The following is a 26,201-nucleotide window of genomic DNA, read 5'->3' on the forward strand; positions in this document are numbered from 1 at the left end:
AATATCAGAAGTAACCACTAGGTGGTTCTCTGCAACAAGTCTACAGAAGGGCCCACGTACCAAGGACATTGAGTATAGAGCTTTGCTGGCTGGAGCCTCCCAGACGATCCAATACACTCTGCATCCTTTTCCTCAGAGAGCTCCTGTCAAGGAAGGATCTGCGGAGCAACACATACGAAATGGAGAGAAGATACAGCTCAGATTCAGTGAATTACAAGTCTGCCAAGGAAAGCTATACATGTTACACAGCTTGTAAGTACACATCCAGCACCCTCAAACATGACCTGATGGGTACAGGAGGACGGCGTTGGATGGTCACAAATACTTTGGGCTTTTTTAGTGCATTATTGTAAGCAGCAAAGATTTCTTAAACTGGTCTGCACAGAGTTCTGCCATCACTGCGCTGCTAGTGTGAATACAGCCACAGCTTCCAAGTGATTGCTCCGTTCGGCCTTTTACCTTAAAGGGGTTGTCCACCTTTGGGGACAATTTTTTCTCTTATAAGCATGTGATTGGGGCTAAAAAAACAAAAACATTTTTGCAGATGGTTTTCCTTAAAAATGTTGCACCCTTTGCCTTCTGTAGCTGCTGTATTACCTTGTTTATTTCTGGCTGCAGAATAATGTAATGGGTCGTCACATAATCTTTATTTTGTCAGATGTGTTGTGGACATGACTTTGTGACACTTATTATACAAGTATGACAGGTTCTCCTCCTGCTCTTGTTACTGCAGCGTTCCTCACTGACTGCACAGCTTTCCAGTCCATCCAATGGCCGTCGGTGGAGAAGCAGTGACCAGACCTGTCCACCAGCCTCCTCCAATAGAAAAGCACCGATCTGCACCCCCGCAACGTCATTGCAAGGTCACAAGGGTCGTCATGATGATCTCGCGGTCTGCCAGCTACGGTGGCCTGTATAGACCATGCTGATACTGACATGTATGATGCATTGCAATGTATTATACCAGCGATCAGAGTGATAAAAGTTAAATTCCCACAGAGGGACTAAGTAAAAGAGAAATTGTAAAAATATAAGAAAAATAAAAAATATATATACAGTACAGACCAAAAGTTTGGACACACCTTCTCATTCAAAGAGTTTTCTTTATTTTCATGACTATGAAAATTGTAGATTCACTCTGAAGGCATCAAAACTATCAATTAACACATGTGGAATTATATAATTAGCAAAAAGTGTGAAACAACTGAAAATATGTCTTATATTCTAGGTTCTTCAAAGTAGCCACCTTTTGCTTTGATTACTGCTTTGCACACTCTTGGCATTCTCTTGATGAGCTTCAAGAGGTTGTCACCGGAAATGGTTTTCACTTCACAGGTGTGCCCTGTCAGGTTTAATAAGTGGGATTTCTTGCCTTATAAATGGGGTTGGGACCATCAGTTGTGTTGTGCAGAAGTCTGGTGGATACACAGCTGATAGTCCTACTGAATAGACTGTTAGAATTTGTATTATGGCTAGAAAAAAGCAGCTAAGCAAAGAAAAACGAGTGACCAGCATTACTTTAAGAAATGAAGGTCAGTCAGTCTGAAAAATTGGGAAAACTTTGAAAGTGTCCCCAAGTGCAGTGGCAAAAACCATGAAGCGCTACAAAGAAACTGGCTCACATTTGGACCGCCCTGGAAAGGAAGACCAAGAGTCACATCTGCTGCGGAGGATAAGTTCATCCGAGTCACCAGCCTCAGAAATCGCAGGTTAACAGCAGCTCAGATTAGAGACCAGGTCAATGCCACACAGAGTTCTAGCAGCAGACACATCTCTACAACAACTGTTAAGAAGAGACTTTGTGCAGCAGGCCTTCATGGTAAAATAGCTGCTAGGAAACCACTGCTAAGGACAGGCAACAAGCAGAAGAGACTTGTTTGGGCTAAAGAACACAAGGAATGGACATTAGACCAGTGGAATTCTGTGCTTTGGTCTGATGAGTTCAAATTTGAGATCTTTGGTTCCAACGACAGTGTCTTTGTGAGATGCAGAAAAGGTGAACGGATGGACTCTGCATGCCTGGTTCCCACCGCGAAGCATGGAGGAGGAGGTGTGATGGTGTGGGGGTGCTTTGCTGGTGACACTGTTGGGGATTTATTCAAAATTTAAGGCATACTGAACCAGCATGGCTACCACAGCATCTTGAAGCAGCATGCTAGTACATCCCGTTTGCGTTTAGTTGGACCATCTTTTATTTTTCAACAGGACAATGACCCCAAACACACCTCCAGGCTGTGTATGGGCTATTTGACCAAGAAGGAGAGCAATGGGGTGCTACGCCAGATGACCTGGCCTCCGCAGTCACCAGACTTGAACCCAATCGAGATGGTTTGGGGTGAGCTGGACCGCAGAGTGAAGGCAAAAGGGCAAACAAGTGCTAAGCATCTCTGGGAACTCCTTCAAGACAGTTGGAAGACCATTTCCGGTGATTACCTCTTGAATCTCATCAAGAGAATGCCAAGAGAGTGCAAAGCAGTAATCAAAGCAAAAGGTGGCTACTTTGAAGAACCTAGAATATAAGACATGTTTTCAGTTGTTTCACACTTTTTTGTTAATTATATAATTCCACATGTGTTAATTCATAGTTTTGATGCCTTCAGAGTGAATCTACAATTTTCATAGTCATGAAAATAAAGAAAACTCTTTGAATGAGAAGGTGTGTCCAAACTTTTGGTCTGTACTGTATATACCCATAAATCATATATTTATGTAAAAAAAAACCCACCACACTTGGTATCGCCTCATCTGCAGAGCTGAACAAAAAGTGGAATAAAATGCGCCCCAAAATCAAATGTAAATAAAAATTAGATTTTTTGAAAATGTTATTCTGTCCAGTAAAAAAAACAAGATGCCGTTCAACTCCATCAGAGGAGAAATAAAAAAAAACTTATAGCTCTCAGAATTAAGCGATGCAAAAATACATTTTTTTCGATGGAATTGTTTTTATGGTGTAAAAACAGCAAGCCATCAAAAGAAACATAAATGTGGTGTCACCGTAATCATACTGACAGGAAGAATTCAACTATCTTATCGCTTTTACCGCACGGTGAACAGCACTAAAAAAAAATCTAAAAATCAATTTCTGAATTATTGGTTTCTGTTCATTCAGCCTCGCAAAAATAGGAATAAAAAGCGATAAAAAATGTTATGCGCCCAAAAATGTTACCAATAAAAGCGGTAACTCGTCCCACAAAAAACAAGCCACAACATGACACTGTCAGCGGAAATGTGTAAAATTTAACACTGGGGAAAATAAGTATTTGATACACTGACGATTTTGCAAGTTTTCCCACCTGCAAAAAATGGAGAGGTCTGTTCTGTAAGTTTTATCGTTGGTACACTTCAACTGTGAGAGACAGACTCTTAAAAAAAAAAAAAAAAGAAATCCAGAAAATCACATTGTATGATTTTTACATAATTAATTTGCATTTTATTGCATGAAGTAACTATTTGATACAATAGAAAAATAGAAAAACAGAACTTAATATTTGGTACAGAAACGTTTGTTTGCAATTACAAACGTCAGATGTTTCCTGTAGTTCTTGACCACAGTGAGAAAACTTGCAAAATCGTCAGTATATCAAATACTCACTTTCCCCACTGCAGCTCTTAAAATATGGTGATGCAAAAACTTTAACCCCTTACCTACAATTGACGTAATATTCCGTCCATGTGACCATGGACCTAATTACCATGGACGGAATATTACGTCATCGCGATCAGCGGCGCCCACGTGGTGAGCGCCGCTGATCGCGGCCGAGTGTCAGCTAATTATCATAGCTGACACCCGGCACAATGTGTCAGGGGCGGTCACGGACCGCCCCCGACACGTTAACCCCTTGCACACCGCGATCAAACGCGATCGCGGTGTACCGGGGGTTAAAGGGAAGCATCGGCAGGGAGGGGGCTCCCTCCGTGCTTCCCTGAGCCCCCCACGGCAGCGCAATGTGCAGCGCTGCTGCGGGGGACTCCCTTCCTCCAGCCCCCCGAATCCAAGATGGCGACGGGGGCCTTCGGGGGCCTGAGGAAGCTGGCTTCCTCAGTGCCTGCAAAGCGCAGGCATGAGGAAGTCTGCAGCAGTGCCTGTGACAGATCGCTGATCTGTCACAGTGATCTGTGATGTGACAGATCAGCGATCTGTCACAGGACAGTGATGTCCCACTTGGGACAAGGTAATAAAGTAAAAAAAAAAAAAAAGTGTTAAAAATAATTTTAAAAAAAATCGCTAAATAAATTAGTTAAAAAAAAAAAAAATATTCCCCAATAAATCCATTTTTTGAAAATAAAAAAAAAACAAAACAATAAAAAGTACACATATTTGGTATCGCCGCGTCCGTAATGACCTGCCCTATAAAACTGTCCCATTAGTTAACCCCTTTAGCGAACCCCTTAAAAAATAAAAATAAAAAACGAAGCAAACAATAATGATTTATTATCATACCACCGAACAAAAAGTGCAATAACGCGCGATCAAAAAGACGCATATAAATATCCATGGTACCGCTGAAAACGTCATCTTGTCCCGCAAAAAACGAGCCACCATACAGCATCATCCGCAAAAAAATAAAAAAGTTATAGCTCGCAGAATAAAGCGATACAAAAATAATTATTTTTTATATAAAATTGTTTTCATTGCAAAAAACCGACAAAACATAAAAAAACGACCTAAATGAGGTATCGCTGTAACCATACTGACCCGAAGAATAAAAACGCGTTATCAATTTTACCGCACGCGGAACGGTGTAAACGCACCCCCCAAAAGAAATTCATGAAAAGCTGGTTTTTGTTCATTCTGCATCCCAAATATCGGAATAAAAAGCGATCAAAAAATGTCACGTGCCCGAAAATGGTACCAATAAAAACGTCAACTCGTCCCGCAAAAAATAAGACCTCACATGACTCGGTGGGTCAAAATATGGAAAAATTATAGCTCACAATATGTGGTGATGCAAAAACTATTTTTACAATAAAAAGCGTCTTTTAGCGTGCGACAGCCGCCAAACATAAAAACCGCCATAAATCGTAAATCAAACCCCCCGTTATCACCCCCTTAGTTAGAGAAAAATAATAAAACTAAAAGAAAATGTATTTATTTCCATTTTCCCGCTAGGGTTAGGGTAGGGTTAGGGCTAGGGTTAGGGTTAGGGCTAGGGTTAGGGCTAGGGTTAAGGCTAGGGTTAGGGTTAGGGCTAGGGTTAGGGATAGGGTTAGGGCTAGGGTTAGGGATAGGGTTAGGGCTAGGGCTCAGATTAGGGTTAGGGGTGTGTTGAGGTTAGGGTTGGAGTTATAATTGGGGGTTTCCACTGTTTGGGCACATCAGGTGCTCTCCAAAGGCAACATGGCGTCTGATCTCAATTCCAGCCAATTCTGCGTTGAAAAAGTCAAATGGTGCTCCTTCCCTTCCAAGCTCTGCCATGTGCCCAAACAGTGTTTTACCCCCACATGTAGGGTATCAGCCTACTCAGGACAAATTACAAAACAACTTTTGGGGTCCAATTTCTCCTGTTACCCTTAGGAAAATAAAAAATTGGGGGCAAAAATATAATTTTGCGGAAAAAAATGTTTTTTTTATTTTCACGCCCAGGCGTTATAAACTTCTGTGAAGCACTTGGGGGTTCAAAGTGCTCTCCACACATCTAGATAAGCTCCGTGGGGGGTCTAGTTTCCAAAATGGGGTCACTTGTGGGGAGTTTCAATAGTTTAGGTACATCAGGGGCTCTCCAAACGCACATGACACCCGCATACCAATCCATCAAAGTCTGCATTCCAAAACGTCACTACTTCCCTTCCGAGCCCCGACGTGTGCCCATACAGTAGTTTTCTCCCACATATGAGATATCAGCGTACTCAGGACAAATTGGACAACAACTTTTGGGGTCCAATTTCTCCTGTTACCCTTGGGAAAATAAAAAAAATGGGGACTAAAAGATGATGTTTGTGGAAAAAATACGATATTTTTATTTTCACGCCCGGTCGTTATAAACTTCTGTGAAGCACTGGGGGGTTCAAAGTGCTCACCACACATCTAGATAAGTTCATTAGGGGGTCTAGTTTCCAAAATGGGGTCACTTGTGGGGGGTTTCCACTGTTTAGGTACATCAGGGGCTCTCCAAACGCAACATGACACCCGCAGACCATTCCATCAAAGTCTGCATTCCAAAACGTCACTACTTCCCTTCCGAGCCCCGACGTGTGCCCATACAGTAGTTTTCTCCCACATATGAGGTATCAGCGTACTCAGGACAAATTGGACAACAACTTTTGGGGTCCAATTTCTCCTGTTACCCTTGGGAAAATAAAAAAATGGGGACTAAAAGATCATGTTTGTGGAAAAAATACGATTTTTTTATTTTCACGCCCGGACGTTATAAACTTCAGTGAAGCACTGGGGGGTTCAAAGTGCTCACCACACATCTAGATAAGTTCCTTGGGGGGTCTAGTTTCCAAAATGGTGTCATTTGTGGGGGGTTTCTACTGTTTTGGTACATCAGGGGCTTTCCTAATGCGACATGGTGTCCGATCTCAATTCCAGCCAAAAACGTCAAATGGCGCTGCTTCCCTTCCGAGCTCTGCCATACGCCCAAATAGTGGTTTACACCCACATGTGGGGTATCAGCGTACTCAGGATAAATTGCACAATATCTTTTAGGGTCCTGTTACTTTTGGAAAAATAAGAATTGAGGGTGAAAAGATCATTTTTGTGGAAAAAATATGATTTTTTAATTGTACTGCTGTACGTTATAAACTTCTGTGAAGCCCTTGGGGGTTCAAAGTTCTCACCACACATCTAGATAAGTTCCTTGGGGGGGTCTAGATTCCAAAATGGTGTCATTTGTGGGGGGTTTCCACTGTTTTGGTACATCAGGGGTTTTCCAATCGCGACATGGTGTCCGATCTCAATTCTAGCCAAAAACGTCAAATGGCGCTGCTTCCCTTCCGAGCTCTGCTATGCGCCCAAATAGTCATTTACACCCACATATGGGGTATCAGCGTACTCAGGACAAATTGCACAATAACTTTTAGGGTCCTGTTACCCTTGGAAAAATAAAAATTGTGGGTGAAAATATCATTTTTGTGGAAAAAATATGATTTTTTAATTGTACCGCTGTACGTTATAAACTTCTGTGAAGCCCTTGTGGGTTCAAAGTTCTCACCACATATCTAGATAAGTTCCTTGGGGGGTCTAGTTTCCAAAATGGGGTCACTTGGGGGGGTTTCCACTGTTTAGGTACATCAGGGGCTCGCCAAACGTGACATGGCGTCCGATCTGAATTCCAGCCAATTTTGCATTGAAAAAGTCAAACGGCGCTCCTTCCATTCTGAGCTCTGCCATGCGCCGAAACAGTGGTTCCCCCCCACATATCAGGTATCAGCGTAGTCAGGACAAATTGCACAATAACTTTTGCAGTCCAATTTCTCCTGTTACCCTTGGTAAAATAAAGAAAATTGAACCTGAAGTATTTTTTTTGTGAAAAAAAGTTAAATGTTCATTTTTTTTTTAATATTCAAAAAATTCCTGTGACGCACCTAAAGGGTTAATAAACTTCTTGAATGTGGTTTTAAGCACCTTGAGGGGTGCAGTTTTTAGAATGGTGTCACTTTTGGGTATTTTCTATCATATAGACCCCTCAAAGTGGCTTCAAATGTGAAGTGGTCCCTAAAAATAAAATGGTGTTGCAAAAATGAGAAATCGCTGGTCAATTTTTAACCCTTATAACTTCCTAGCAAAAAAAAATTTTGGTTGCAAAATTGTGCTGATGTAAAGTAAACATGTGGGAAATGTTATGTATTAAGTTTTTTGTGTGCCGTATCTCTGTGATTTAAGGGCATAAAAATTCAAAGTTGGAAAATTGCGAAATTTTCAAAATTTTCGCCAAATTTCCGTTTTTTTCACAAATAAACGCAAGTTATTTGAATGCAATTTTACCACTAACATGAAGTACAATATGTCACGAGAAAACAATGTCAGAATCACCAGGATCCATGAAAGCGTTCCAGAGTTATGACCTCATAAAGGTACAGTGGTCAGAATTGTAAAAATTGGCCCGGTAGTTAACGTGCAAACCACCCTTGGTAGTGAAGGGGTTAAAGAATAACGCATATGACGGCAGCTAAATAAAAAAAAAAAAAAAAAAAAAGATATAAATCTAGTATCACTATAAAGTCGTCTAATCACTTATACAGCACAAGGAAAGCCTTAAAAAATAAAAACCAATTCTTCACATGCTGTTGGTTTGTTCATTCTGCCTCCCAAAGATTACAGTAAGGTTTGGCTCACATTTCTCCTGCTCTCTACGCTGAGCACGGGGTTTCTGTGTAATCATCTGAACTACGTGATTCAGAAGGAACCCCCAGAGGAAAACTCCCTATAATAAGGCAGATGGAGATTCTGTGGATGCCGTCTGGCCTATGATCCAGTGGTGTCCGTTTTTTAAGTGTGCATAAAAACGCAGTTGGCCACAGTTTTTAGCACATATGAATAGAAGGACTCCCACGAACAGAGGACAGACGGAGTACAGAGTAACTCTGCTGCCTCATTATAGTGAATGGATCCCTTGGGGTTTTCATCGGAATCACATCATTTAGAGCAGGGTTCCCCAACTCCAGTCCCCAAGGCCCACCAACAGATCATGTTTTCAGGATTTCCTTAGTATTGCTCAGGTGATAATTGCATCACCTGTGCAATACAAAGGAAATCCTGAAAACATGATCTGTTGGTGGGCCTTGATTTAGAGAATCACGCTAGAGACACACTAGCGATTTCAAAATCGGTCCAATTTTGATGCAGGAGAGTGTGTGTGTATATATATATATATATATATATATATATATATATATATATATATATATATATATATATATATACACACACACACACACACACATACAGTACAGACCAAAAGTTTGGACACACCTCCTCATTCAGAACTATGAATTAACAAAAAAGTGTGAAACAACTGATAATGTGTCTTATACAGTCATATGTTAAAGTTTGGGCACCCCTATTAATGTTAACCTTTTTTCTTTATAACAATTTTGGTTTTTGCAACAGCTATTTCAGTTTCATATATCTAATAACTGATGGACTCAGTTATATTTCTGGATTCAAATGAGGTTTATTGTACTAACAGAAAATGTGCAATCTGCAATTAAACAAAATTTGACCGGTGCAAAAGTATGGGCACCCTTATCATTTTCTTGATCGAGTGCTTTGCAGGAATTAGGTGAGGTCGTAAGTATGGTTTAATTAAGAATATTAAAGGAGTCTGTGTCTTTATTTCAATTAAAGGATTTCTTACTGGGTGTCTGTGTTTTCTTTACAATTTGACTATGGGGTTAGTAATAGGGGCATCTTATTGATGCCTCTCCATTACTAACCTCAGGGCTTGATGTCACAAAGGTGACATCTACCCCCCCAACTATTACCTCACTTGCCACCGCTAGATGCGCCTTTTCTGGGGCGTCTGAGAACTGATGTTTTTAGCTGGGGGGGGGCAATATCCATGGCCCCTTCCTAGGCTATTAACATCAGCCCACAGCTGTCTGCATAGCCTTTGATGGCTATTAATTATAGGGGGACCCCACGTCATTTTTTGGGGTCCCACATTTTAATAGCCAGTAAAGGCTAAGTATACAGCTGTGAGCTGATATTAATATCCTGGGAAGCTCCATGGGTATTACCCCCTTCCCAGGCTATAAACATTGGCCCCCAGCCGTCTGCTTACCCTCTGCTGATTCCAAAAATTGAGCGGGAGCCCACGCGATTTTTTTCGGATAATCTTTTATTAATTAAATACATGTCCAGTAATTTGCACACGCACTGTACTAATTGTATTTGTCATCGAAATCTATTTATCTACCTATTCCATTTGTATTTACTGTATGTAATCCATCTTTTCTATCTTGTCTGCTGCTGCAGTGATTTTACAGAACATGGCAGATGTATTACCGGCTTTTCTTCCATTTATCTCTCTATGCAATATAAAATATATATATGTGTGTCACTGACCTCTGTATATATGTACTCTATGTGTATATATCTATTCTATTCTAACCTGTCAATGTGACTTTACTGTACACCGCATATGAACTGCTGGCTTTTCAAAGGACACCGGTGCGTAAAAATCGGACAGCACTCGCATGGTCTGAGTGCTGTGCGATTTTTTTCTCACACCCATTGATTTCTATTGCGAGATGCGATCCGATTACAAATCGCAGCATGCTGCGATTTTTTCCAGTCCGATCGTGATCCAATCCGAGCTGGAAAAAAAACGCAGATGAAGACACAATCATAGAATAATACTGGTCCGAATTCAATTCGATTTTTTATCGGATTGCATTCCTTCGATTTCAGCGCAAGTGGGAATGAGCCCTTAGATGAAAACCTCCATGTAAATGCTCACTGTAGAGTGCATGATGAATGTAATCCAAAATGTTATGTAAAATGTTCCCAATAAAAGCTTCAACTCAATCCACAAAAACAAATTCTGCACTCCCTAGTCCAAATGCCCTCTCCCTTCTGAGCCCCACAGTGTGCCTAAACCGCAGTTAGCATCCACATGTAGCGATGAGTGCCCGCTTAATTTACGGGTGCATGTCTCCAGAAGCAGGAGCTGGGCATAATGTAAGGGCACCATAATATATGGGCACTACAACGTACTGGACACTACAAAGGCAGTTTTGCAATTTTCACTTAGTGTTAAAGAAATGGTTAAAATCTGTTTTCATAACATATTGGAATGTGGTTGTTTTCTGTGGTTATCATCGATGTCACCATAAGTATCCTTTTCTGTTTAGATTTAGTAATGTTTGACTTTGGCCAGATGGACTTTAGCTGTATAAAAAAATCTTTCCAAATAATTCATGGGAAAGTACAAGAATTCTCTATTTCGGCCAAGGACAAACTGTTTACGGTGATTTTTGAGACATTTTAGGAGTCATAGCAACGCCACAAATATATTCCATCATTTCAAAAGTCACTATCTTTGAGAAATGATTTCTTTTACCAATATTTCTTCAAAACAATGTGTAACATTGTGCAATTCTTTAAGTAATCAAAGTCCTCTATAAAAGATGGACACATCCTACAATAAATGAGACTTCGAAAAAGATGACCCTGATATGTGTGTCTTACTGTCTAGTATTCAAGAAGCTTTGGTTCCTGGGATGGTCCATCCTACCTGAGAGAGAGGAGATCCTGTCCCTAATAATTTGGAAGCCCCAGCAAGATATATTATTATTTTTCCCCCTTGACTCATCTAGTGATGAGCGAGTATACTCGTTGCTCGGGTTTTCCCGAGAATGCTAGGGTGATTTCCGAGTATTTGGCGTGCTCGGAGATTTAGGCGGCTATGTGCCCACGTTAGCGTTTTTAAACGCTCAGGAAACTGATCCCCTTCCCAGAAACGCGCGTCTTTTTTTCGCGCGTTTTTGATGCGTTTTTTGACGCACGTTTTCTGGGAACATTGGGGAAGGCTAAAAACGCTCAGCAATGTGGAAATTAATGAGCATGCTGCGTTTTTAGCCACTAAGCAATTCCTGAGCGTTTAAAAACGCATGCATTGGCACAAAAAGCCAAAAACGCATGCAAATTAATTTGAAGCTTCTTTTAAGCGTTTCTGCAGCGTCTGAGCCGGCACAAACGCTGCGGAAACGCTTAAAAAAACGCAACGTGGGCACACAGCCTTAGTGTTTGTCGACACAGCTGCATGATTTATGGCTGCTAGACACCCTGAGTACATGTGGGCATTGCCTGTTTGTTAGGAATCCCCACATGTATTCAGCCTGGCCAGCAGCCGCAAATCATGCAGCTGCGTGTCGACAAACACTAAATCTCCAAGCACGCTAAAATACTCAAGAGTCCACCCGAGCAACGAGTATACTCGCTCATCACTACTCTCATCTCATTTGTTATTTGTTTGATTACTGCTATTAATCGTTTGTTCTGTTTTGGTTGTTTGCTCATTGTTGCTGATTGCTGACTACTGCTTTACTGCTGCTGAAAGATGCCCTGGCAAGGCATGAGATTGCATGAGAAGTGTTAAAATTTGACAATGCTGCTCTGAACCCTTTAACGGTTTGGTTTTGAACTGCTCTTGAACTGTGTGTGACTAAGACTGTGCTGTTTTTTTAAATGAATATTGTGGTTTGTATCTGTCACCATCCATTGCTGCTTGTCTCTGGAAACACCCATGGAATCCAAATCATCACTACACCTGTAGATAAATTCCCAGAGGGCTGTAATTACCAAAATGGGGTCACGTCAGGGGGAATTTTGCTCTTCTGGCACTCTGTATATGAGTCAGCAAACTATTTTACGATAATTGTCCTCCATGAGTCAAATAGCGCACCTTCCCTCCCGTCTTGCCGTACGGCTAAGCATACTATACAGCCTTATATGGTGTATTTCCACGTTCAGCAGAAATTGTGTGACACGTTTTGGTGCCATTTTTACCCATTTCTAAGGTGAAAATGTAAAATTTGGGGCTAAAACAAAATTTTTGTGGTAAAACTCTTAATCGCTCAATGGTATAAAAGTTTTGTGACACTGGGATTACCACATCTACCCACAAAAAAAGTTGTTTTTGCCAAAAAGTTTTCATTTTCATAAGGGTAACAGGAGAAAATGGAGCATACAATTAGTTGTTCAATTCCTCCTGAGTACACCTACTATACCTTATTTGTGGTGGAAAACTACTTTTTGGCCGCACAGCAGGGCTTGGAAGGGAAGGAGCACAATTTTACTTTTGGAGTGCAAAACTTTCTGAAATAGATAGCAGATACCATATCGCATTTACAGAACCCCTAAACAGTGGTAATCCCTCAAAAAGTGACCCTATTTTGGAAACTACACCTCTTGAGGAATTAATCTAGGGGTGTAGTAAGCATTTTTAACCCTCACGCGATTTACAGAACTGTATAACATTAGGCTGTTTCAATGGAAAATTACCATTTTTTTCCATTAAAATGTTGCTTTGGCCCCAAGTTTGCCATTTTCAAAAGGGATAATAGGAGAAAATGAATGGTTATATTTGCTACGCAATTTCTCCTGAAAAAACAGAAAGCAAAAAACACAAATATCCTGAACTAAAAAGTTAGTTTTTTATTCATTTCATTGTGCATTCAGTGCATACATGGGTGTGACCGCCCTCTTTCTGAGCTGGGAAAACCATCCTGTCTGGCCTAAGCTTTTACTAGTGGTTCAGCCGCTCGATCCTTGTTCACATTCACGTCACTTGGCAAGTGAAAAGGTTTTAAATACTAGAGTAGGGACTGTCCCACAAGGGTTGCCGTGACGTGGCGGGATGGCTTGTACATTATTTTGATCAAAATTATGTTTACTAAACACCCTTATTATTATTATTACCTTTATGCATTATTTGCAGTATATTTTTTACTTTTTAGTTCAGGATATTTGTGTTTTTTGCTTTCTGTTTTCTCTGGTTAATGGTCATGTGTTAATATGCACTTACATTGTTTGCATACACATTAACTTACTTTTCTCAGTTCAGATTCGTTTTTTAGCAATTTTTCCTGAGTACACCAATAACCCATATGATGCCGAAAACTATTTATGAGGTACAACACAATATACTTTTCAGGCACCGTGGAAAGATCAGAAAGGGAAGGAGAGCCATATTAAAGTCCAGATGTTACGGTTATGATTTGAGGGTGCCATGTCAAATTATCAAAACAGCAGAACCCCCAATAAGTGACCCCATTTTCCAAATGACATATCTCAATCAATTCATTTACGGATGCAGTGATCATAATGACACTACGGATGTGTCACAGAATTTTATACCATTGGGCTGTGATGAAAAAAATATTTTTACCCCAAAATTTTGTTTTTGCCCCAGATTTTACATTTCCACACAGGACAATGGGTAAAAATGGCACCAAATTTATCCCATGACTTCTACTGAACATAGAAATATCCAATATGTGGCTGTACAGTACTGCTTAGCCATACGGAGAGACTCGGGAGGGACAGAGCACTATTTGACTCTAGAACAAATTGTTGAAGACTAGTTTGTGGACTCCATATACACAGCCCCTACGTGCTAGAAGAACAGAACCCCCCCCCCTTTAAGTGACCCCCATTTTGGAAATTACACCCCTATGGAAATTTTTCTACTAGTGTAGTGATGATTTTGACACCATGGGTGTTTTCCAGAAACAAGCAGGATAGGATGTTGCTGAGTGAAAACAGCAAATCTAACATTTCAGTGTTCAGTACATTATTGCCACCAGTACGTTGTAGTGCCGAGCTTGTGTTTCTGGAGACTCGCACCCATAAATTAAGCGGGCTCTCATCGCTACAGAAATAGCAAAGGTGTGGACACTAAATGTGATTTAGGCACATTGTGTGGCTGAGAGGGTGATTTTGGAGAATTTCTTGTTTTTGTTCCTTTATTTACACTTCTAATAGCAGGGGTCTCAAAAGAAGTCATTAGATGCACACCTTTTCCTTTATTCCTTGAGCCCCCTTCCAACTCAAACATTCTATGATTCTTTGTCCCTCTATGGGACTTTACATTTTTTTGCTCTGGTTGCTGGAATAAAGCATTATACCTGTCAGGGCTGCACTCACAGAAGCCTCTTAGACTATGCTCTCAGCAAGGTCCAACAGGCTTGCCGTAGCCTGGTCACCCGGATGTTGTCATGACAGCCTCGAGTTGCCATGGCAATGATTGAGCCCTTGCAATGATGTCACGGTGGCGCCGATCGGACAGGAGAGGGAGCCCCCTTCCTTTTCTCAGCCTTCTAAATGCTGTGGTCAATATCGATTACAGCATTTAGGGGGTTAAAATGTCTGGGCGGGTCTATGTTTTAACTTAAGTCAAGCTCCCGGCAGCTCCTGTGCCCCTCATGATCGGTAAGATGTAGCCATACACAGGAAACACCATTCCAACCAGGATGTATACGTCTATAGTTGTGAAGGGGTTAAAGCATAACTGTTGTTTTAATTTTTATTTCATAAATCAATAGTACCCATGAAAATAAGCAACTTTAATATATCTTATCAGACAAACATGCTTATTTTTCTGCTAATACTGATCAGTCATTATCTAAATTCTCAATTTGATGGTAAATTCTGTATTCAGTGAAGATGGAGTCTCCCATTACTGAGATAGATGGCAGCTGCTGCAGGGACACTGCTATGTAGGTGGGAGGCGGGAAAGGGCTAGAAACAGAGCTGCTCCTCCTCTCTAGAATTTTATCAAATCAACCGATGTCCCATATTAATCTCTGAGGGCGCTTCACATCAAGTTACAACACAAATCCCATATACCGCTACACAGGATAACGTAGAGATCCCAAACAACGTAAAAACAATGTTTATTTAAAAAATGAATTAAAATACATCTTAAAAAAGCAAAATGCCATTTAGAAGACGCCAGAGTACAAAGTTACAATAAGACATCTGTATTCATATAACTCCATTACACATGTAAATAATATTATATGATTATATCATATATGCTATCAACAAATATAATCAATGTAAGACAGCGGTGCAGTGATAATAAATGTGCTAAACAAGGCACAAAAATTACTTGCTACAATGAGCTATCAAACTCGCCTATGCTGCACTTCAAATCACTGCCAAAATCGTATGTATGTATATCTCAAAAAGTAGCCTGCTAGAATATTACTGATGAATAGCATAAAACAGTGCCTTATTAGCAAAAAGGAATGGAATCAAGGATAAACTACAGCCTGGCAATGAAAGTAACCCAAAGTCACGTGCACGGTAACACTGACCAACCATATGAAAGAAATCCCCCAGCCTTTAACTAATCTGAGTCCACAATATAATATCAAAATATTTACCAATATAAGTAGGTGCCCATGGCGTCTCCTCACCCCGACGCGCGTTTCACCGCCAGCTTCTTCCAAGGGGCGTGTCATAGGATAAGGGGCGGCCGGTTTTTATATGAGCGCCGTGTTAAAAAGAACCAGTCAGCTGTAGCGGCGCATGAAGCCCTAGCCGCGCCCCTCTGACGTACTTTCTCCCAGCGCTCTATGACACGCAAGCAGATCCCTGCGTGTCAGTGTCAGAGCGTCATAAGAAGTAACGGGGGCCAAGGATATAGGCGCATGCGCACCAACTAGACAGCGATCATAATGAATACAATTTAGATACATAGATCAAACCCCTGACAAATTCCAAATAATCCATATATTTCATGATTAACATATTCCTCCTATCAATCCACTAAAAGTGAGGTGACAATTCAATAGTTTTATAAAAAGAACATACATATTTAAAAAGTGACAGGTACAGATTTTTCTGTGTCAAAGTCATATATTAAAGTGACTGTGCATAATTATGATCCCCTTTGATATAAGTGATAATACCACAACCATCTATGAATAATAACATCATAATTTCATAATACAGTGTGCAAAATATTTAATTTTATAAAATTGCAAGTGCAAATTTTAAATATAATTTAGTGCATTAGGATACTAAAGTGACCAGTGCTAATGAATCTGTTTCATATCATAACATATGGAAAAAAGACATAATAAGTTTATAAATAAAAATATACTCATACTCTACATCAATAATTTGCAAGACCCAGTCATCTTATGTATATTTCTGTACATCTGCTCATACCGTGACTGATGTATGGAGTGGAAGCGAAATACCACTCTGCCCGTTGTCTCTGTCCTAAAACCAAAGCGACTTAGACGTTCCCCCTGCACAACACAAGACACAATCAAGTTACTGTCTGTATCTCAATATTCAGTCTGTGTACAAAAGACATGATTGTGTTATAAGCGAGGTGTGTCAGTGGTGTCTGGTTGATCTTTTAAAGCCTTACTCTGGATAAAAACAGACTGAGTTCTCCTCTTTATTAGGGAAGGTGCAGAAGACCATATGCTTTTCATTCGTGAAAATCGGTTTAGTTATGCTAATCACACTCTGATCAGTATGTGATCAGAGTGTGATCAGGGGCTGGTCAGAAGGTGGACAGAGTGATCCGGGAGTGGTCTGAGTGTGATCAGGGCTGGTCAGGGGGTGGACAGAGAGTGATCCGGGAGTGGTCAGAGTATGATTGGGGCTGGTCAGGGGGTGGTCAGAGGGTGATCCGGGGGGTGGTCACGGGTTGGTCAGGGGGTGGTCAGAGTGTGATCAACAGGTGGTCAGAGTGTGAACAGGGCCTGGTCACGGAGTGGTCAGAGTGTGATCGGGGCCGCTCAGGTGGTGTGGTTAGAGGGTGTGGTCAGAAGGTGATCTGGGGGTGGTCAGGTTTTTCACATGTGGAGAATTAAAAGAAAAGAAAAGAACATTCTCCGTCTTCGCCATTCAATCTCTCCGTGAAAGTCGGACCACACTTGGATGAAATCTGCATGTGGTCCAATGCTTTCCAATGACGCATAGACATGAATGGGTGAAAGCCATCCGATTATTCAAGGAAAAAAAAAAATCAGACGCGCACTGCCTCATAGAATAACAATGGCCCAAGTGTGATTCGATGTTTTGACAGATTGTAGTCAGGCCAAACCTACGGTCATCTGTATGAACCCTCACGGTGATAATGTCTACCCGGTTGAGAAACGTTGCTCTAGTCTTTTGTATTTGTAGGAAAGAGGCAGCTTATAGAAACAATGCATTTTACCTGAAAGGTACCGGGTATCCTGACATAGGTCATGTCCTCCAGTTCAGGAGAGCCACCTATGAAAAACCTCCTGAGCTCAGATTCTGTTCCCTGTTCCACAGGTCGCCAAGTTTGTGCCGTGATGTTGTGCATTCCTGCACACAGAGTAGTAGAAGAGTTAGTGTAATTCTCCAATGTATGTTCCCCAGTATAACCAATGGGAACACAGACCGGCACATGGGAATGACGACACACATTGAAATTAACCCCGTCACGACTGGCAATATGTGGCTTACAGCTGTCATTAAGCAGCCTTTCTCTACAGCGCTATTACAGCTTAGCCCCGGATCTCCTGGAGGGGACTGAAATGATCTCTGTTCCTTGGTGTGTAACCCTATGATTGCTTTGGTCAAAACTGACCAAGACATGAATGATGCAAATTATCCTTTGGGTTTCTGTATGACTGGGGACTGGAGAAGTCCTTTGCAGTCAGTCCAAGGAACCTAATAAGGTTTGTATACTTTGGGTGTGTGCAGACGCTGCGGAATCCGCACAGATTTTGCAAAAACCGCAGATAAACCGCAGGTCAAAAGACCTGCGGATTATCTGCGGTTTTGCCTGCGGTTTGGTCCTGCGGATTCACCATCTCCACAATGGTGGAGATAGGAACCCGCTGCGGATTCCGCAGAAAGAATTGACATGTCACTTCTTTCTGCCGTTTCAAAACCGCAGCAAATCCGCGAGGATTTTTCCGCAACGTCTACACAGTGTTTTTTTGTTACCATTCATTTGAATGGTACTGTACACCGCAGCTAAAACTGCTGCGGGTCCGCAGCGGCCAAAACCGCTGCGGAAACGAAGCGGAATCCGCAGCGTGTGCACATACCCTAAGACTGCTGTCAGTGTTACCGTATAACAATAGGCTGAATCAAATAGAGACAGTGAAAGTATTAGCATATAGAACTATACTAATACATTACAGAGAAGTGTAACAATGAAAAAAATACTAAAATTACAAAATAATGCAATTTTTAGCCATAAGTATACATACTCTTACACATACACTGACTAAAAAAAACACTAAACTTATTAGGCATGTACACCCGTTTATTAGTCTGAAGAATTTAACAGGCTATTTAATGTAAATCATCAACAGTATACAAATAAAACAACAAACATAGCTACAGAGACGTCACAGCAGAATCTGTCAGCAGGTTTTGCTATGGAATCTGAGAGCAGCATCACGTAGGGGCAGAGAGCCTGATTCCAGTGATGTCACTTACTGGACTACTTGGTGCAATTTTGATGGGATCCCCGTTTTCTCTACTGTAGATGTAGCAGTGTTATGAATGCTGAGCAGTGTATAACCCACCCCCACACCCGATTGGCAGCTTTCTGTGTACACTGTGCATTGTCAGCAAGCTATCAATCAAGGGTGGGGTTGTACAGACGAACCTGTCCAACCTGCATTTTAGACCCAGTCTTCTAATGATAATCTCCTGCTGATAAAACACTGATTGTATTGAAACTACAGAAAGGTGCCTAACAAGTGACATCCCTGGAATCAAGGTCTCCGCTCCTACCTACATGATGCTGCTCTCAAATTACATAGCAAAACCCTACTGACAGATTCCCTTTAAATAGAACAAGCATTTTTGCAGTTTAATGGCAATTAAAATTTGCAGTTGTTCTTAAGAAAGTAACACTTCTTCCTTTACAGGTCATTTTCTAGGAGACTGGCCACCATTGTCTATCTTGTAAGCGCAGTGTTGAAGCTTGTTGGGATTAAGAGGTAACACTGAGCTCCAGCGATCCTGGCCAGCATTAAAATTGTGCTTACAAGGCCAACAGAAAAAAAGCATGAAGGCATGGCATGTGTTATGCTGTCTAGCTGCGGTGGACGGTCTCCATTGCAACATGCTGAAAACATAAAGAAGCATTGATAGCTTAAGAATGGCTTAAAATTATAATTAGCAGTAAACTGCAAAATGACTTGTATGTACACACTATCTGACAATACCTATTTATTAAGATGTTAATTTATTATAGTTCGATAGATATGGGATCGCTAGATATGAGATAGAGAGATAGATATGGGATAGAGATAGATAGATAGATAAATAGATAGATAGATAGATAGATAGATAGATAGATAGATAGATAGATAGGGGATCGAGAGATATGGGATATATAGATATGAGATAGAGAGATAGATAGATAGATACAGTTGTGGCCAAAAGTATTGACACCCCTGCAATTTTGTCAGATAATACGCAGTTTCTTCCTGAAAATGATTGCAAACACAAATTCTTTGGTATTATTACCTTCATTTAATTTTTCTTAAATGAAAAAACACAAAAGAGAATGAAGCAAAAAGCAAAACATTGATCATTTCACATAAAACGCCAAAAATGGGCCAGACAAAAGTATTGGCACCCTCAGCCTAATACTTGGTTGCACAACCTTTAGCCAAAATAACTGCGACCAACCGCTTCCGGTAGCCATCAATGAGTTTCTTACAATGCTCTGCTGGAATTTTAGACCATTCTTCTTTGGCAAACTGCTCCAGGTCCCTGATATTTGAAGGGTGCCTTCTCCAAACTGCCATTTTTAGATCTCTCCACAGGTGTTCTATGGGATTCAGGCCTGGACTCATTGCTGGCCACCTTAGAAGTCTCCAGTGCTTTCTCTCAAACCATTTTCTAGTGCTTTCTTAAGTGTGTTTTGGGTCATTGTCCTGCTGGAAGACCCATGACCTCTGAGGGAGACCCAGCTTTCTCACACTGGGCCCTACATTATGCTGCAAAATTTGTTGGTAGTCTTCAGACTTAATAATGCCATGCACACAGTCCAGCAGTCCAGTGCCAGAGGCAGGAAAGCAACCCCAAAACATCAGGGAACCTCCGCCATGTTTGACTGTAGGGACCGTGTTTTTTTCTTTGAATGCCTCTTTTTTTCTCCTGTAAACTCTATGTTGATGCCTTTGCCCAAAAAGCTCTACTTTTGTCTCATCTGACCAGAGAACATTCTTCCAAAACGTTTTAGGCTTTTTCAGTTAAGTTTTGGCAAACTCCAGCCTGGCTTTTTTATGTCTCGGGGTAAGAAGTGGGGTCTTCCTGGGTCTCCTACCATACAGTCCCTTTTCATTCAGACGCCGACGGATAGTACGGGTTGACACTGTTGTACCCTCGGACTGCAGGGCAGCTTGAACTTGTTTGGATGTTAGACAAGGTTCTTTATCCAACATCCGCACAATCTTGCGTTGAAATCTCTTGTCAATTTTTCTTTTCCGTCCACATCTAGGGAGGTTAGCCACAGTGCCATGGGCTTTAAACTTCTTGATGACACTGCGCACGGTAGACACAGGAACATTCAGGTCTTTGGAGATGGACTTGTAGCCTTGAGATTGCTCATGCTTCCTCACAATTTGGTTTCTCAAGTCCTCAGACAGTTCTTTGGTCTTCTTTCTTTTCTCCATGCTCAATGTGGTACACACAAAGACACAGGACAGAGGTTGAGTCAACTTTAATCCATGTCAACTGGCTGCAAGTGTGATTTAGTTATTGCCAACACCTGTTAGGTGCCACAGGTAAGTTACAGGTGCTGTTAATTACACAAATTAGAGAAGCATCACATGATTTTTCGAACAGTGCCAATACTTTTGTCCACCCTCTTTTTTATGTTTCGTGTGGAATTATATCCAATTTGGCTTTAGGACAATTCTTTTTGTGTTTTTTCATTTAAGACAAATTAAATGAAGATAATAATACCAAAGAGTTTGTGTTTGCAATCATTTTCAGGAAGAAACTGAGTATTATCTGACAGAATTGCAGGGGTGTCAATACTTTTGGCCACAACTGTAGATAGATAGATAGATAGATAGATAGATAGATAGATAGATAGATACTGGGAAATAAGGATTTATTTTGTCTACTCAGTCCCCATACTACTCTTTTTTATATATTCTGTAGAGTCTGAGCACAGGACAAAGTGAAAATTGCTCCTTTATTAGGTTCCTTACCTGGGGTCTGTGGAAGCACAACCGATCCATATCCTTCAACACGATATCTCTGCCAAAAGTCCAGAGAAAGGACCTCAAAATATAAAATCGGCCATTGTGGAACTTCTGAAAAGGAACAATGAGGAGATGTAAACTTCTGACATTTTCTACGCACAGAAGAGTGTCGCTTTTTAGCCAACAACCTACCCTCAGATTCCACTTCTTCTGACAGAAACATCTCAAAGCTGAAAGGATGGCAGAAATACGCCACGTTTTCCTGGAGGACGATAGATAAGTTGTGACAATGATGTAGAAATTATGTCTTACATGTAAATTACTCAGAACGCAAGGGAATGCTGATACAGAGTGCTGGGAATGGTACATACAGCCGAAGCTTAGACTTTTCAAAATGGAATTGTTGAGAAATTAAACTTTGATGATTTATGAGAAGAAGTACAACAATGCACTGAGTGCGGACCAATTCCCGGCAGGGAATATGTCTACTTGAGGTAATGTTTAAAAGGGTCTTCTCCCATCTCCAAGATCCTATCCCAATATGTAACAATAATACTATGAGCAATTACCTCCAATTAGAAATGTAGTATAGTTCTTCTGATTCGCTACGTCACTCACCCCATCTGCTGGCATTGCAGTAGCTTAGATATCCATGGTTTCGACTACGAACAACTTAAACAGTGACGATTAGTTGTTAGTGGTTGTAAGAATGGATACCTAAGCTAGTGCAATGCCCTGCATATAGAGTAAGCAAAAGAGCTAATCAGAAGAACTATACTACATGTCTAATTGGAGGCATTTGCTATTATTATTATGACTACTACACCTACTGCAAATTGGGACAGGATTTTGGAGATAGGAATACCCCCTTTAATGACATTTTGGGGGAGGGATGATGGTCATGGGGACCGGTGTGATTGTGTTTAAGTCTGTATGTTTTCAGTGTATTTGTATGATTCTTTAATTGTTGTTAATTTGTTTTATGCAACTACATAATATTGAACTAAAGTCAAAACAGTGAACTGGATTCAGTGGACATTGATGATATTTATTGCTGCTAATGGTTGCGATTGTTCATATTTTCACTGTGATAGAAAACTGGAAAATAAAGCCTTTAAAAAACAAAACATAAAAATATCTTGGTTCATTGGCAAAAATCTGTATTACAGCTTCTATACTTTGGACGAGGTGTGACACTTTACATTATACTCGAAAAAAAAAACAAAAAAAACTTTGCATCAAACTTATGTCTGTTATGAACAATAAATGTGTTTGCAGTGGTGAATGAAATACCATAACCCATCATGGAATAATTGCTTTAATTCTAGCAATAGACGAGCAATACTCCGCATGAAATCCGTCAGCAGATACTTACCCTTTCATGAGCTTTAGATCTGCAGCTTTGTGTAACACCTGAAAGTTCCTGAAAGGCAGGACTGGACCAGTCTGAAAGAGAATTTAAAGAAATAATATGGAAACGTCAGCAAAATACACTTTTACAATATATACACACATTTTTATTTTTTTTAAGCTGGTGTTAAATTGTGACATTGGCCATATAATCCCTAACCCAGTCCTAGGAAAGACAAAGGAAATGTAGAGTATGGAGTTCTATTACAATAAATAGACTTTCACAGTTGTGTTCAAAAGTTTACATACCCCGGCAGAATTTTGCTTTCTTGGCCTTTTTTCAGAGAATATGGATAACACCAAAACATTTTCTCCACTCATGGTTAGTTGTTGGGTGAAGCCATTTATTGTCACACTACTGTGTTTTCTCTTTTTAAAATCATAATAACAACGCAAAACATCCTAATGACCCTAATCAAAAGTTCACATACCCCATTTCTTAATACCGTGTATTGCCCCCTCTAACATCAATGACAGCATGAATTCTTTTGTGGTAGTTCTTTATTTTCTCAGATGGTAAAGCTGCCCACTTTTCTTGGCAAAAAGCCTCCAGTTCCTGTAAATTCCGGGCTGTCTAGCATGAACTACACGCTTGAGATCTCACCAGAGTGGCTCAATGATATTGAGGTCAGGGGACTGAGATGGCCAGAACCTTCACTTTGTTCTGCTGTAGCCAATGACAGGTCGACTTGGCCTTGTGTTTTGGATCGTTGTCGGGTTGGAACGTCCAAGTATGTCCCATGTGCAGCTTCCGGGCTGATGATTGCAAATTTGCCTCCAGTATTTGCTGATAACATGCTGCATTCATCTTTCCTTCAACTTTGACCAAGTTTCCTATGCCTTTGTAGCTCAAATATCCCCATAACATTAGCGATCCACCGCCTTGCTTTACAGTAGGAGTGGTGTTCCTTTCATTATAGGCCTTGTTGACCTCTCTCCAAATGTAACGTTTATGGTTGTGTCTAAAAAGTTCAATTTTAGTCTCATCATTCCAAATTACCTTGTTCCAGAAGTTTTGAGGCTCGTCTCTGTGCTGTTTTGCGCATTGTAGGCGAGATACTTAGTGGCATTTGTGCAGTAATGGCTTTCTCCTGGCAACTCAACCATGCAGCCCATTTTTCTTCAAGTGCCTCCTTATTGTGCATCTTGAAACAGCCATACCGCTAGTTTTCAGAGAGTCCAGTATTTCAGCTGATGTTATTTGTGTGTTTTTCTTTGCATTCCGAACAGTTTTCCTGGCAGCTGTGGATTAAATTTTTGTTGGTCTACCTGACCGTGGTTTTGGTTTTACAGAGCCCCTGATTTTCCATTTGTTAATCACAGTTTGAACGCTGCTGACTGGCATTATCAATTCCTTGGATACCTTTTTGAATCCCTTTCCTGTTTCATACAGTTGAAGTACTTTTTCTCGTAGATCCGTTAACAATTTTTTTGCTTTCCCCATGACTCACAATCCAGAAAAGTCAGTGGCTGGATGAAAGATGCAAGAGTCTGTCTGGATCCAAGAAACTCCCTCAGTGTCACGTGGACCTGTCCTGTGTGACACGACCCGCAGGCCAGTAACTAAAACAACAAGACACGGGGGAAGGGGAAACAGTTACAACGGTGGGCCCTGCGATAGGGAACGGAGACTTGGAGACCTTCTGCACTCCCCTGAGTCAGTGTCCCTCACACTCCTAACGTTCCCTATACAGGCTCCTCACCTGTCGCCGAGCCGGAACCTGTCACCCTACACTTATCCCTTGCTAGGGAGCTGGGTAGTGCAGGCACTGGCCCCACCGCTGTACTAATACACACCAGGGAAAAATACAAACAGGGAAACACCACTTAGCTTTGCTCTGTTGCAACTGCTCCCAGCAACAGAGTTCACCACCAGAATGCAGCTTTCCTCCAGAATAGCTGCTACTTCTCCAAGCTTTGTCAGAGCTGCAAGGAACACCACTCATTCCTTCCTTCACCAGACTTTACACCAGAGCTCCCCTGAGCTGCTCTCTTCCTTCACCAGTCTTGGTTGGAAATGAGCAGTATCACCAAAACGTGAGTGAACACACCTGACACTCCTTTATAGGAAAGCAAGAGCAAAAACACCTGCTAGGAGGGGCCCAGCCCACCAAAGCGGACCCAGAGGGGCCCCGCCCACCAAAGCGGACCCAGAGGGGCCCCGCCCACCAAATCGGACCCTGAGGGGCCCCGCTCACCAAATCGGGCCCCGCTCACCAAATCGGACCCTGAGGGGCCCCACTCACCAAATCGGACCCTGAGGGGCCCCGCCCACCAAATCGGACCCTGAGGGGCCCAGCCCACCAAATCGGACCCTGAGGGGCCCCGCCCACCAAATCAGACCGAGGGGCCCCGCCCACCAAATCGGACCCTGAGGGGCCCACACCCAAATAAGACTGAGGGGCCCCGCCCACCAATTTGGACCCTAAGGGGCCCCGCCCACCAAATCGGACCCTGAGGGGCCCCGCCCACCAAATCGGACCCTGAGGGGCCCCGCCCACCAAATCGGACCCTGAGGGGCCCCGCCCACCAAATCGGACCCTGAGGGGCCCCGGCCACAAAATCGGACCCTGAGGGGCCCCGGCCACAAAATCGGACCGACGGATCCCATCCAATTCAAGCCCTGAAGAGCCCAGACCACCGAATCGGATCCTGAGGGATCCCGTCCACCAATTCAAGCCCTGAGGAGCCTAGGCCACCAAATCGGATCCTGAGGGGCCCCACCCACCAAATCAGACCCTGAGGGGCCCCACAGGCCAAAGTGGCCCAAGAGGCACCCACAGTTAAAACGGATCCTGAGTTGAAAGTCTTGCAGGGGCAGCAGGCAAGTCTCTCTTAAAGGGGCAGCCCGGGCACCATTTCAAACCACTATCTGTACTTCCTTCAGGAAATACACATCTAGTTATTATTCAGTTGATTTTCCGCAATTAATGCGGCCCGAACCGCTACACGCACAGACTCCGTTGAGGTGTCGTTTTGAAGACAGTATCCACGAGTGGTGTGCTAAGTAATTTTCGTGTCAATCGGATTTGTAGTTTTTGCGTAATTTGCGTTTGAAAAAACATTTTCCTCAATGCATTTCAATGGGAAAATGTTGCCACAGGGAAAACATGCCCTGAGGCGATTCAAATGGCAGTTAAGCTCATTGATATGCGCAGGAACAC

The 26,201-nt window shown here is 41.8% G+C and overlaps 1 protein-coding gene across 2 annotated transcripts in view; it reads right to left on the minus strand.

The window, feature by feature from the left end:
* Positions 1-26,201, minus strand: part of MKS1 (MKS transition zone complex subunit 1) — an 84,657-nt gene that overhangs the window by 3,615 nt on the left and 54,841 nt on the right. For both annotated transcript variants that reach the window (XM_073565751.1, XM_073565750.1), the window contains 6 exons: positions 23,003-23,073; positions 21,820-21,889; positions 21,634-21,738; positions 17,634-17,767; positions 16,628-16,710; positions 61-158 (listed from right to left, as the gene is read on the minus strand). In XM_073565751.1, the coding sequence (XP_073421852.1) occupies positions 61-158; positions 16,628-16,710; positions 17,634-17,767; positions 21,634-21,738; positions 21,820-21,889; positions 23,003-23,073 (561 nt within the window). The remainder of the gene's footprint in view (positions 1-60; positions 159-16,627; positions 16,711-17,633; positions 17,768-21,633; positions 21,739-21,819; positions 21,890-23,002; positions 23,074-26,201) is intronic.

Source organism: Dendrobates tinctorius, unplaced genomic scaffold (genome assembly GCF_039654945.1).
Source record: "Dendrobates tinctorius isolate UK_male_01 unplaced genomic scaffold, ASM3965494v1 ptg000016l, whole genome shotgun sequence".
NCBI lineage: Eukaryota > Metazoa > Chordata > Amphibia > Anura > Dendrobatidae > Dendrobates > Dendrobates tinctorius.